At 45.7% G+C, this 13,496-nt stretch overlaps 2 protein-coding genes across 9 annotated transcripts in view; one reads left to right on the forward strand and one right to left on the reverse strand.

Moving 5' to 3' along the window:
• The window catches only part of GBP2 (guanylate binding protein 2, interferon-inducible), a 264,757-nt gene that overhangs the window by 186,136 nt on the left and 65,125 nt on the right, over positions 1-13,496 (reverse strand). The gene's annotated exons all lie outside the window — the stretch shown is intronic.
• The window catches only part of LOC100523668 (guanylate-binding protein 2-like), a 55,704-nt gene that overhangs the window by 40,135 nt on the left and 2,073 nt on the right, over positions 1-13,496 (forward strand). For 2 of the 6 annotated variants that reach the window (XM_085024121.1, XM_021090316.2), the window contains exons 2-9: positions 2,325-2,533; positions 3,047-3,174; positions 4,088-4,197; positions 5,089-5,285; positions 5,626-5,868; positions 9,142-9,422; positions 11,020-11,232; positions 13,329-13,431. In XM_085024121.1, coding sequence (XP_084880247.1) covers positions 2,344-2,533; positions 3,047-3,174; positions 4,088-4,197; positions 5,089-5,285; positions 5,626-5,868; positions 9,142-9,422; positions 11,020-11,232; positions 13,329-13,431 — 1,465 coding nt within the window. In that variant the 5' untranslated portion in view covers positions 2,325-2,343. Of the gene's footprint in view, positions 1-23; positions 2,534-3,046; positions 3,175-4,087; positions 4,198-5,088; positions 5,286-5,625; positions 5,869-9,141; positions 9,423-11,019; positions 11,233-13,328; positions 13,432-13,496 lie in introns of those variants that run through there. The other 4 variants (XM_003125922.7, XM_085024122.1, XM_085024124.1 and 1 more) reach the window with 4 other exon arrangements.

Consider the following 13,496-nt stretch of genomic DNA (forward strand, 5'->3'; position numbering starts at 1 on the left):
AAGTCAAGTTCTCTGTGGTGCAGGAATGTGTCTGAGACTAGATCTTTAATGGTCACTTGACTCCAGTTTTGTCTGTCTGAACTGTGATAACTTCATTATAGTTCATCATCAAGAGTAAGATTCAGATTCGAGACATCAGTCTTGAGTGAAAAACATGAGCATGCAGGTGCAGATGAAGGATGAGGGAGCAGGGGGTGGGCAGACAGGATGGGCTGTGGCAGCGCAGCTGGAAGACACGAGGGCCTCCATCTGACCCAGACCTGCCAGGAACAGACTTGGGAGAAACCAGACAAGACTGGGTTAGCCTGGCGTTTGTGTGTCACATTACATTAGTAAGCCTGACACAACATTCTCCAGATGCAGGCTGCCTGCTCTCTGCCTGACTCAGAAAGCTCAGGGTGTTCAGTCAAAGATCCAAATGTGAAGGTGAAAAGCATTGAAAGGAAATTTGTAATCAAGTCAGAACATGTGAGACACAAGGAAAACTCTCCATTACTTGGAAAATGGGATACAAGATGAGCTGGTGGAAATGCCATCTGGCACACCCTTCTGGAAAAGACTTTGGCAATATACAACAAAAGTATACACTCTTATCTTTGGACTGAGCAATGATTTCCAGAAATCTATTCAGAATATACAGGGTTATTCAGTGCAGCATTGTTTGTAATTGAAAAAAAAAATTGTAATCTAAATGCCCACACGCAGGAGAATGGTTAAATAAACATGGTACAGCACTTACAGGAATAGCCACCCATCACAAAGAATGAGAAATCAGGGATTTAGGACAAGAGGGTGGAAAAGAAGGACTTAGGCGTAACTTCTCTCATGAAAACACACACATTACAACTAACTGCTGAACAACCTTCACCAAAATTGACTGGAAACTACCAAGAAAGATATCCTACAGCCAAAGACAAAGAAGTAGCCACATGAAGATGGTAAGAGGGTGCTTTCAAGATATAAGCAATCCCATACCCACTGGGTGGGAGACCACAGACTGGAAAGTAACTATCAGAGGGGGTCTCCCACATGAGCGAGAATTCCAACCCCCAGGTCATGTTCCCCAGCCTGGGGGTCTGGCATTGGGAGGAGGAGCCCCTGGAGACTTTGGTGTTGAAGGCCAGTGGGGCTTGTGCCCAGATGCTCCACAGGACTGGAGGAAACAGAGACTCAACTCCAGGAGGGTGCACACAGGTTTTCATGTGCTCTGGGTCCCAGGGCAAAGAAGGAACCCCACAAGAATCTGGGCTCAACATACCGATGGATCTTGGAGGTTCTTCTGAAAAAGAAGGGGGCAGCACATTTGGAGGCTGAGGTCCACAGAATAGTCATTAGCATGAGCCCCCTGGAGGCTGACATTTTAGAAAAATCTGGCCCCACTCCTCAGGGATGAGAAGCCCAGGCCAAACAGCAAACAGGTTGAGAACACATCCCCACCCGTCAGCTAACAGGCTGCCAAAGTCCTCCTCAGAACACAGCCTCTAATCACACCCAGGGACAAAGTCACAACAACCAGAGGGACAAGACTCAGCCCCACCTACCAGTGGGCAGGCACCTGTCCCTCCCATCAGACAGCCTACAGCAAGCCTCATACCAGCTTCATCCACAAGGGGGGCAGACGTCAGAAGCAAGAGAGACTATAACGCTAGAACCTGAAAAAAAGAGGCCCCACAGAATCTATACAAAATGAAAAGACAGAGATGCTCTGAGCCTGGCAGAACATGGCATCCACTGCATTCGCAGACAAAATGCAGAATTTCAATCTAATCATGAGCAACCGTCACAAAAACCCACTCCACAAAACAACAGACCAGCACATTTCTACAATTTCAAGGTCATGAAAGACAACATAAAAAGTAGGGACCATAATGATGAGAGACGGCTAAGGAAAGTTAGTGACTAAATGTAATGAGGTTCCCTGAATTGGACTGTGGATCAGAAATAGTCACTAAGGGGGAAAGTGATGACATGGGGAAAAGGTTTATAGCTTAGATAATACTATTGTATCAATGTGAAAAGCCATTTCAATCATTGTTCTGTAATACAAGGTATCATTAACATTAGGAGAACCAGGGGAAATGGTATATAGAAATTTTCTATACCTGTTGTACAACTCTTGTGTACAGTTAAGCTCCTTCAAAATAAAATAATCTTTAAAGAGAACCGGTGGAATAGTCTATAGCACAGGCTTAAAGAGGCCACAGGACTCTTGAAAACATACAAGGGACAAAGTTCAAGGACACAAAACCAAATTTTAGCCCTAACTGTAACTTTCTCCCTCAGGTGACTAAACATTGTTTTCCATCCAGTCTCTTCCCTTGCAGATCAGGGGACACCCTAGACATGGCCTCAGGGGTGCACATGCCCGAACCACAGTGCCTCATTGAGAACATCAATGGGCGACTGGTGGTGAGCCCGAAAGCGCTGAAGCTCCTGTCTGCCATCAAGCAGCCCCTGGTGGTGGTGGCTATCGTGGGCCCTTACCGCACAGGCAAATCCTACCTGATGAACAAGCTGGCTGGGAAGAACAAGGGTGAGTGGCCCCAGCAAACCGGGCTGAGCCCCTGCTGGGCAACGGCACTCCCAGCAGGCAGGACCGTGAGGCCCGGAGAGGATGTTAGAGGCAAGGAGGAATATCGAAAGCTGATTTTCAATCCAAGAGTGGCCTTCTTACATTCACTTTCTGGTGGATGATAAGAGTCAATGCTTTCTCCCCATTTTGCCTTAATTCTCTCTTTAAACTGTAAATGTGCTTCTTGGGAAGGAGTGATGTAGTAATAAAGAAAATTAATATAAACAACAAAATATTTACTAAAAAGTGTTTAGAGTAACATTAAGCTTATGATGATATTTAAGGTAAAATAATTATGTCACTTCATACTGGATATTCTTCCTTCCCTCTCTTTCTGGTTGTCATTAAGATCAACACTGACTATCTTTTCATTTATCTCTTTTAACCTTGATAATACACGGGTAAGTATTATCTCAATTTCCTGATACATCTCCTGTTAAAACCCCCCTCTCATAATGTCTTGTTCCCCCACAGGCTTCTCTCTGGGCTCCACGGTGCAGTCTCACACGAAGGGCATCTGGATGTGGTGTGTGCCTCACCCCAGGAATCCAGACCACACCCTGGTTCTGCTTGACACCGAGGGCCTGGGGGATGTAGAGAAGGTAAAAATACGTCTTTTAAATCCTACCTACATCAGAGCAGGAGCCTTTCTAGCACGGTCCCTCCTTCCCAAAATTTGGCGTATGCTTCAAATGTATCCTACTAATGTATTATTCTTTTCCTTTATTTTACGTACTTGGTGGTGGTCCAGTTTGACCCTGGATCCAATGTGAAGCAAACCAGAGCAAGCCCCAAGTGGGAAAAGTCAACCCAAAGTATGAGAATAACAGGCTAATTTAAGAATTGTTGACTAGCCCAGCCACATGGAAGCATGGAGAGTGGTCAGGAAAGCCCATTGATAGGCTTACAAGCCGTGAAGGCTAATAAGTTTTTTGTCATTTTCCTTTAAAATCATAGGAAAATGTCTTGATGAGACAGCCGAAGGTGCCTCTAAACCTGACTAGACAGTCAACACACACGTCTGACGTCTCACACTGGGAACCGAAAGAGGGTGGGAATGGGGTGGTCCACAGCTGGGCTACGGAAGAGAAGCCAAGGATAAGATCTGATGACAAGAGCTTCGCTCATCACGGAGCTGCACCGTTGCTCTTCCAGAAAACGCTTGTCAAAGGGGACTAGTTTAACTACTGTCTGAAGGGTTCCTCCCCATGACATCTGATGGGAACAGAACAGGATCACATTCTCAGGTCAGGAGATGTGAATGAATTCTACCCGCCACTACCATCAAGGGCGCATTTGCTCTACACTCTCATATGCAGTTAGAGCCAATGCCTTATTTAAATTTCTCAACACCATAAGTTTAAGGTTTATAAATTCACGTGTGGATGGGGAAAATTTTGCACAGGGGTTGAGTTTCCAGAGTTAACTAGAGGCAGATGGGTTCAGGCTCTGTCACCTGCATCAGAATCCTGTGCTCGCAGTCACTCTTCTTGTGGCTTCTACAATGACTTCCAGGGAGACAACCAGAATGACTCCTGGCTCTTTGCCCTGGCAGTTCTCCTGAGCAGCACCCTTATATACAACAGCATGGGGACCATCAACCAGCAGGCCATGGACCAACTGCAGTATCCTTTTTGCGGTCTAGACAACAGGAAGTCTAGCAAAGAGCAGCTGCGCTTTGTCACCAGTTGCAGGTGTGGGCAACTGAGGAGAATGCATTCACTAAGGAGTCCCCTCCTCCATGAAGCCAGTGATGCTCCACATCCCAGTTTACCTCGGTCACCACCAGAGGCCCAAGAATTTCTGCTCCCGCCTGATCCTAGACACTCAGCTGCACAAGGCTCGCTAAGCCCCCTGTCTGACTTAATGATCTCAGGAGCTTCCTGTGTGGAGTCGGAACCAGATCTTAGTTCCCAGAGGGCAGGGAGAGACCTAAGCAGAAGGCAGATTGCTTCAGAAGGCAGGAGGCAGGCTAAATAAATGAGAGTATTGACTTAGGAGTCTTGTCTTGGGTGGCTGGAGAACACATAGATTTCTGGACCCACGCACTTGATTTTAGAATTTCTACAGAGGCTTCCACTGGGCTCAGCCAGTACACGGTCCAGATGGTCTCAGGACCACATTCCTGTCTCTGGTTGTCCTTAGGCAGCTTCCAGCAGGGGGGAGGCTAGGGGAGTGCACATTCCAAGGCTGGGGGATGGGGAGCAGCCTTCACTTGCCAGGGTCCAACTCAGGGATTATATCTGCAGTCATGGTTCATGACCTTCCTAACAAATCTCCATGGTCAAACCCTCAGCATCCTCTAGCATCATACTCTCATTCCTCAAATCTCTTCATCCTTGTCATCTTCTCTAAAGAGTTCCTTTGGACTTAGTTCTGTCTTTATCATGTTCACACTGTTTCCCCACACTCAATGAATGCTGGTGGAATGAATGAATGAACTAATCAGGGGAAATTATTTGAGATAAACTTTGGTGCTACTCCTTTTCTGCAGTTTTCCTATGTTAGCATCTCAGCTATGTGACAGAGCTGACACATTGCATCAGGGCAAAATCCTCATCTGGCAGACATGAGGTCAAAGACTCAGCTGACTTTGTAAGCTTCTTTCCAGATTTTGTGTGGACTCTGAGAGATTTCTCCCTAGAGCTGGAAGCAAACTCAGAACCCATCATTGCTGATGAGTACCTGGAGAATTCACTGAAGCTGAGGCAAGGTTATTGGGACTGATTACTGTAACTAAAAATGAAATTAATATCAGAGTGAACACTGTATGTAGGTGCTGTAAATCATAATTTTACACCTTTGGGATCCAGCCTATTCTGTAAGAGGAAATAAAAATATTCTGGATCAATCCACTTGACGTAATGTTAAACGACTGCCTTCTCCGAGAAGGAAAGAACGTTCATTTCTCTATACCTTTAATTTTTTATGCGATCAATGATTAGTTGATTTTTACCTGTTTTTAAAGGATTAGTGCAATTATGAATTGAAGGGTCATCTATTTGAAGCAGTTGGCATTATATTTTAAAAACCTCTAATTTTTATTCTTCCAGGTAACGATAAAAAAACTAAAAGCTTTAATGAAACTCGGTTATGTATTCGAAAGTTCTTCCCAGAAAAGAAGTGCTTCATCTTTGACCGCCCTGCTCAGAGGAAGTACCTTGTCCACCTGGAGCAGCTACCGGAAGAAGATGTGGATCCTGAATTCAGAGAACAGGTTGAAGAATTCTGCTCTTACATCCTCAGCCATTCCAAGGTCAAGACTCTCTCAGGAGGCATCACAGTCAATGGGCCTCGTGAGTGCCTCTCCCTCCCTGCTCCTCACCTGGACTTTCCTACTGCCCACCATAGACGATAGACGAGGGACGAACAAGGGTTCCTTCTGACTGTAAATAGAGTCTAATGATGACGAGGAAACACACCAAGGGTCGCATTGTGAATTGCACAGGGAACTAGAACTGGGTCTGGTGTTATCTAATCGTCACATGAGCAAGGTGAATAAAGAGAAATGCCTAGGATCCAGCTTGTGTGTAGTAAACCCCTCCCCCAACTGGCCAGCTCCCTATTTATGACACTTCCTCCCAGGAGAGCTGGGAAGATGGACCACCTCAGGGAAAGGCAAATCCTCCCTGTATGTGAGGCTTTTGTGCATCGATTCAGAACGATGTCAGGCGCCCAGCCACTGGCACATCACAGCATTTTAATTCTACCCTGGTTCCAGCACGATGGGAGCAAAAGGTGCTTGACTATTTAATCATGATAACAGCGAGAAGCATAATACATGAAATAAGAGGCTCCCATGAAAGAGGTCGAGGGAGGCAGGTGGGAGATAATTTGTGTTCGGAGACAGAGAATATTTGTCTCTGAAAGGGACACGTAAGCTGAGACCCTAACAATGGTTAGCAGTTGACCAGAAGAAGAGTTGGAATAGCTCTGCAGACAGAGCCTTATCACCCGAGATGGCCTGAGACAGGAAAGATCTCTGGACCTCCAAGGTCGTAAAGGAACGTCAATGTGACCTGAGGCAGCACAGAGGGAGGACGTGGGCTGGTGGGGCTGGGGGACGTATGCAGGGAGCCGTACCTGCAGGGACTGGTGCGTGATGTCGGGGGATTAGAGTTTGAGTCCAGCGCGAGGATCCTGAAGAATTAGGGGCAGAGAGGCGACGTTACACAGTTCGTCCTGAGTGTTTTGTAGCCAACGTGGGAGGGATTTACAGGAGGCGGTGACAGCATGGATGTTATTTGCCGTATCTCAATAACAAATGGGGATTAGGCTGGGCTGCATCTACAGCAATTAAGGTCGTCGGAATGGACAGAATCCGCACATGCTTCGAGAGTCAAATCCATGAGTTTTGATGATGAAGGGAATACGGCTGTGTGGAAGGAATTAAAAGGAAGTGTCAAGGCCATCTCCAGGGTTCGGAGCCTAAACAAATGATTGAATAGCTGCCTGAATACCTGGAGGCGGAACAGCTTTTTGGAGTAGATGAGCTTGTTTAGAGTTGGGTTATTTAGTGCTGATACTCCCCTGATGTTTCCAAGAAGGAACATCATCCAGATATTTAAACACACAACTCTAAAGCTTAATAATCCAGTCAGTGCACGAAATTAAAATATCGATGGTCCTTAAATCTATGGAAAGAGAAGATCCAAGCTTGAGTTCCCAAAACTGCCAGCTGTCTTTTTTTAATTGAAGAATAGTTGACTTATAATGTTTCAGATGTTGATTCATATATATATGTATACACACACACACACACACTCTACAGATTATTTTCCATTACATGTTTTTACAGGTCTTGAATATAGATCCCTGTTCTATACAGTAGGTCTTTGCTGTTGATCTTTATTATATAGAAGTATGTAGCTGTCAATCCCAAATTCCTCATGTATCCCACCCTTTTCTTTTCCCTTTGGGAAACATAAGTTTATTTTCTATTTCTGTGAGACTATTTTGGTTTTGTAAACAAGTTCACTTGTATCATTTTTTAAGACTCCTCATTTAAATGACGTCATATCACATCCATATTTCTTCGTCTTACTTCAATTAGTATAACAATCTCTAGGCCAATCCATGTCGCTGAAAATAGCATTGCTTCATTCTTTTTATGGCAGAGTAATATTCCATTGCATTTAGGTACCACACCTTTTTTATACTTTCATCTGTTCATGCATATTTAGGTTGCTTCCACATCTTGACTATTGTAAGTACTGCTACTATGAACAGTGGGTTGCATTAGGTTTTTGCCGGATATATGTCCAGGAGTGGAATTGGTGGATCATATGACAGTTCTACTTGAGTTTTGTAAGGAACTTCCACACTGTTTTCTATAGTGGCCGCACCAAGGTATATTCCCACCAATAGTGTAGGAGGGTCCCACTTTCTCCACACCCTCTCCAGCGTGTGTTATCTGTAGACTTTCTGATGATGGCCGTTCTTTCCAGTGTGAGAAGATACCTCATTGCTGCCAATGGTAACGCAACCAACCATCCAGTTTACCTGAGGCTGGAATTTCCTGGTATGTAGTACCTTCAGAACTAAAACCAGCAAATCCCTGGCAAACCCGGATGACTTGATCACCCTGCATGGAGCTCCGACGACAGAGTATCTAGGAAGACCCTCCTATTGAGGCAGACAGAGGACTAGTGGCCTGTGCCATGTGCACCCAGACACTCAAACACACACATGGGAGTGCACGTACACTCCTGCACTAAATTGTCTCCTTGAGCTTTTCATAGATGAAACGTGAGGAGGAAAAGGGAGCTCAGAAAAAACAGGAGACACAGGAAGGCCAAGAAAAGATCAACCAAAGAGGTTGTCCCTAGTATCCTTATTCGAATCCATTCATGCCAACCTCAGAGGAAAGGGAATCTTCAACCTCCTCTCAACCTAGAGGTTATCAAAATATTCCATCACTATTCTTCTCAAAAAAACTTTAAAAGTACTCTTTGTGACACTCAGCATGCAAAACCCTCTAGTTGTTGAATCAAAAAATTAAATTTATGTTCTCAGGACTAAACAGAATACAGTTTGCTCCTCTCTGTCACCAACTGATAGTCACTATATTTTAAATTTAATTTTATTGTCTACTAAAGTGTAGTTGATTTACAATTTTCTGCCAATCTCTGCGGCACAGTGAAGTGACCCAGCCATACACATACAAACACTTTTTCCTCAGATTATCTTCCACATGTTCTATACCAAGGGATGGGATGCAGGTCCCTGAGATGGACAGCAGGACTATACTGCGCATCTATTCTGAATGAAATAGTTTGCATCTACCAACCTGAAATTCCCCATCCATCCCTCTTGCTCCCCAACTCTCGTGGCAACCACAGTCTCTTCTTCATGTCTGTGAGTATGTTTATGGCCTGTAGATAGGTTCATTTGTGCCATATTTTAGATTCCACATGCAAGTGCTATCACAACGTCTGTCTTTCTCTTTCTGACTTACTTAACTTAGTTTGAGAATCTCCAGTTGCATCCATGTTTTTGCAAATGACATTATTTCATTCTCTTTTATGGCTGAGAAGTACTCACTATTCTTTTAAAATTCCCCTCTGCAGGTCTAGAGACCCTGGTACTGACCTTTGTCAATGCCATCAGCAGTGGGGACCTGCCCTGCATGGAGAATGCAGTCCTGGCCCTGGCTGAGATCGAGAACTCGGCCGCAGTGCAGAAGGCCATTGCCCACTATGAGCAGCAGATGGCCGAGAAGCTGCAGCTGCCCACGGAGACCCTGAAGGAGCTGCTGGACCTGCACAGGGACGTCGAGAAGGAGGCCATTGAAGGCTTCATGACCAAGTCTTTCAAGGATGTGGACCAAGTGTTCCAAAAGAAATTAATGGTACGTTTGTATTCAGATCCATGACAGACAGAACCATCTGGGCCTTTCTTGATAAGAGTTATCTTCCCAGACCCAAAGTCAGCAGCAGTCAGTAATATGGACTCACTTGCAATCTTTGCAAAAAGAAGAGAATGCTCCTAGCCTTAGTCCTAGAAACTGAAGGACTGTGACTGAATAGATTTTTGCAAATATTCGCTTCTGTTAATTTCCCCACCTCTGGGTGCACGATTTTAAGCAAACTAGTAAATCGTGAAACTGTACTGGTATAAGATTATTTTAGTTTATTTTTTCTTTTCTTTCTTTTTTTTTTTTTTTTTTTTTTTTTTTTTTGTCTTTTTGCCATGTCTTGGGCTGCTCCTGCGGCATATGGAGGTTCCCAAGCTAGGGGTCGAATCGCAGCTATAGCCGCTGGCTTACACCACAGCCACAGCAACGCCAGATCCGAGCTGCATCTGCGACCTACACCACAGCTCACGGCAATGCCAGATTGTTAACCCACTGAGCAAGGGCAGGGATCGAACCTGCAACCTCATGGTTCCCAGTCAGATTTGTTAACCACTGCGCCACCACGGGAACTCCTATTTTTTCTTTTAAATTTAGTCAAGACACAGGGCTTTCATGTCCCTGCTAGTGATCCAGGACGATTCACTCCTTTTTGAAAACCCTAAAAATGTCTTGTGCTTAATGTAAGACCCCAGTAAAACGTTCAGAAAGACAGGAAGGAGAAATCAGTCATAAGAAGGCTGTTTGAGGACACACGTCTGGGTCCTTCCAAGTGGAGGAAGGATTGTTGCTGACGAATAACCACTTGACAGTGACAGCCCTTCCGTGGCTGGCAGGGCCGGCGTTTACAGATCACACCTTCCCGCCCTCACAGGCTGTGGTGAAACCAAACAGCAAAGGAAGGCAGCAGACAGTGGGCATCCTTCTAGCCTGAAACAACTTGACATACAATTTCTCGTCAAGACTTTAATGTTGGCAAATGTGCTATGAGTCTTTTGCAACACAGAAACCCTGGGGTACAGTCTCCATCCCCTTCATTAGTCTTACAGAGAAATGTTCAAAGGACTGCCACCTGAAAGAATGCATCTCTCCTCACTGGCGCGTTTTAAGAACGTACAGAGGAGTCCCTGGGCTTAATGCCTTGCAGCACTGCCCATAATCCTGACGTGAAATCTCTGAGATAGACACACTTTCCCCTGGTTCAGCAGGAAGGACCCTCGTTTCAGGAAGGTGAGTGTCACAAAGTCACAAAGTGGTGGAACCAGGAACACCCTGCAGGCCTGCCTTGCTGGACGTGAGTGCTCTAAGCTATTTCTGACATGGGAGACTTGAGAAGTTCCACGGAGGACCGTGTCTGTGCTTTGAGTGTCCTTCTCTGAAGCCGGAATAATACGGGAAAAAAGCTTCAGATAATGACACCCAGCAGCAGCACTGTTTGGGGGGCATTGTGGACTCTCCCAGCAGGTGAGGGCTTGGCCGTGGTTCTGTGCAACAGTGTCTGCAGCAGAAGCATTTCCCAGTCTTCGCTGCGTGGTTAGCATCCTCGTCACGGCTCAAATAGGATGTAATTTTTTTTTTTTTTTTTACTTCACAGGAACAGTTAGAAGCAAAACTCGATGACTTTTGTGACCAGAACATGAAAGCCTCCTCAGATTACTGCATGACTTTACTTCAAGATATTTTTGGGCCTCTGTATGAAGATGTGAAGCAGGGAACATTCTCTAAACCAGGAGGTTTTCGTCTCTTTATTCGGAAGAGGCAGGAGCTAAAGAATAAGTACTATCAGGCCCCCAGAAAGGGGATACAGGTAAACCACCTCCTGTACCATTTCTGGGGACTTGCTGAGTGGGAGCAACCAAAGTGTGGCTGGTTCACGGTGCCTCTGCCTTTCACTCATCTCTTCCGTGAAGACATAGGAAAAATGGGAAGCAGGAGAGACTCCCATAAGACACCGCGCCGATTCCTCCTTGGAAGCGCAGATGGAGCCCCCAAAGGGATTGTAGGATTTATTCAATAATTTGGACATTGAGTCATCCATCAGTTATCTCCTCAGGCCTAACTATATGCCAGATATTGTCAAATTTCTGGGGTTAGGGCTACCAAAAAACTAAGTTCTCTCATAGTACTCATCAGCAATAAGCTTATTTTGTTTCAGGAAATGAATGTTTTTAACTCATTCAATCCTCATAACAACAGTCTGAAGGACATATTTTAATATCCCCATTTTTTTAAATAAGAAAATTGAGATAGTGGAAAGTGAAATAACTCAGCTCCAAACGTACAGGTAATTAGTAGTACAGCTGGAATTGAGCCCCTGTAGCAGATTCTGTGCTCTGTTTATGCTGTTATACTCAGACTATACCAGTTAGAATTAGGTTTGGGTACATATTATTTAAAAACTAAACAAAGTTTTTTAAAAGTGCGGATTAAGAAGACAAAAGATTCTTGCTCTCTTATAGACAAGATTTAGGGCAAACGGAGTCCATGTTGCTATGACAACTCCACAATCACCCTGTTCCCAGCTCCTTCCTTATTCCTCGCCAGCACTTAGCACACAGCCTCCATCTTCAAGGTCAGTTTATGGTTTTCACTGTTTGTCCATACTCACTGCATGCAGAAGTCCCAAGGCAGGGATCAAACCTGAGCTACAGCAGTGAAGCCACAATAGTGGCAACACCAGATCCTTAACCTAATGAGCTACCGGGGAACACCCCTCAAGGTCAGTGATGGTCTAAGATGCGTGCCGGGGTTTCACTCATTTCTTCCATGTTACTGCTGGAATAAACCCGATAAAGCAGAAGAGTAGAAGCTCTCTGGGTCGACTCTCTCTAACGTGATCTCCAAAAAGTACCACCCAGTGCCCTCTGTATAAGGGGTATTGGCTAGAAGGTCATCATCGGGTCACCGCAGCTGCCACGGAGGCGGCTGAGAATGTGCAGCGTCTTGTGATGAGCCCACAGTGGGCTCAGGTGGAGCAGGAGAGGTCTCTTGCGAAGGAAGAGGAGGAGAAAATGCTGGGGCGGCTCCAGAATCACGGTCACAGTGACCTAAGCCACGCGTCGGGGACAGACCCAGGAGAGGAGGGACGTGTGGCCCGTCTGATGCGCACGCGGAGAAGACCTCTCTGATGAGGCAGCTTCAGCAGACGCTTCAGAGAAGCCGGGAGGGGGTCCAGCCGACATCAGAAGCAGAAGATTTCAAGCAGCAGACAGGCCCAGGGGGCTGAAGTGGTTTATGTTTGAGCCGTGGCGGGAACTGTGGCCGGGCCAGTGAGAAAGGTGTTCAGAGGCCAGGGGTTAAACAAGGCAGTGCCCTGGAGACCCCGAAAGGAGCTTCAGTTTTACTGGAAAGAGTCGGAAAGTCAGCAGAGGGTTGCATGCATCCGAGCGAAGTGATCTTTCTCGAAGGAACATAAGAGCATGAGCTGCTCTGAGGAAAACAGCCTCTAGGGGCAGGCGAGTGGGAGGAAGCAGGGAGACCAGGTGTGAAGCCCATGCCGTGGTCCAGGGAGGAGGTGATGAGCTGTTGGACCAGGTGTTTGGGAGGCACAGGTGACGGGGACGGGCTCTGCTTGGTGTCAGGCTGCAGCCAGAGCAAAGGCCTTTAGCTGATGACGGTGTGTGGGATTTGTGGGAAGAAGAAAGACATGAAGGCAGCTCTGAGGCTTTGAACCCATCCAGTTAGAAGACCGGATTTACGAACTCAAATGACTGAAATTGGGGTGACTGGGAATGAAGCAACTTTAAGGATGCATCCAGAGCTGGGTTTTAAACCAGTTTGGTTTGAAATGCACTTGAATTCTAAAATGAGTGATAAAATTAAATCAAACTAACAGATGTATTGTTGGGTTTTACTTTACCCCTTAGCTCTAGTTCCTAATTTTAACTTTCTCTGCATCACTAGGCAGAGGAGACCCTGAAGAAGTATTTGGATTCCAGGGTGGACCTGGATGATGCACTTCTACAGGCTGATCTGTCACTTACAGAAGAAGAAAAAGAGACTGAAGGTGAGAACAGATGAAAATACTGGACAGTGGGAAAACCCTTGAAATGCCAATGGTGGAGTTCCCAT

The sequence above is a fragment of the Sus scrofa genome, chromosome 4 (genome assembly GCF_054392235.1).
Source record: "Sus scrofa isolate SSC_HxYL_T2T_F1_AM1 chromosome 4, Sscrofa_HxYL_maternal_Yorkshire_Landrace_v2.0, whole genome shotgun sequence".
NCBI classification, from domain to species: domain Eukaryota; kingdom Metazoa; phylum Chordata; class Mammalia; order Artiodactyla; family Suidae; genus Sus; species Sus scrofa.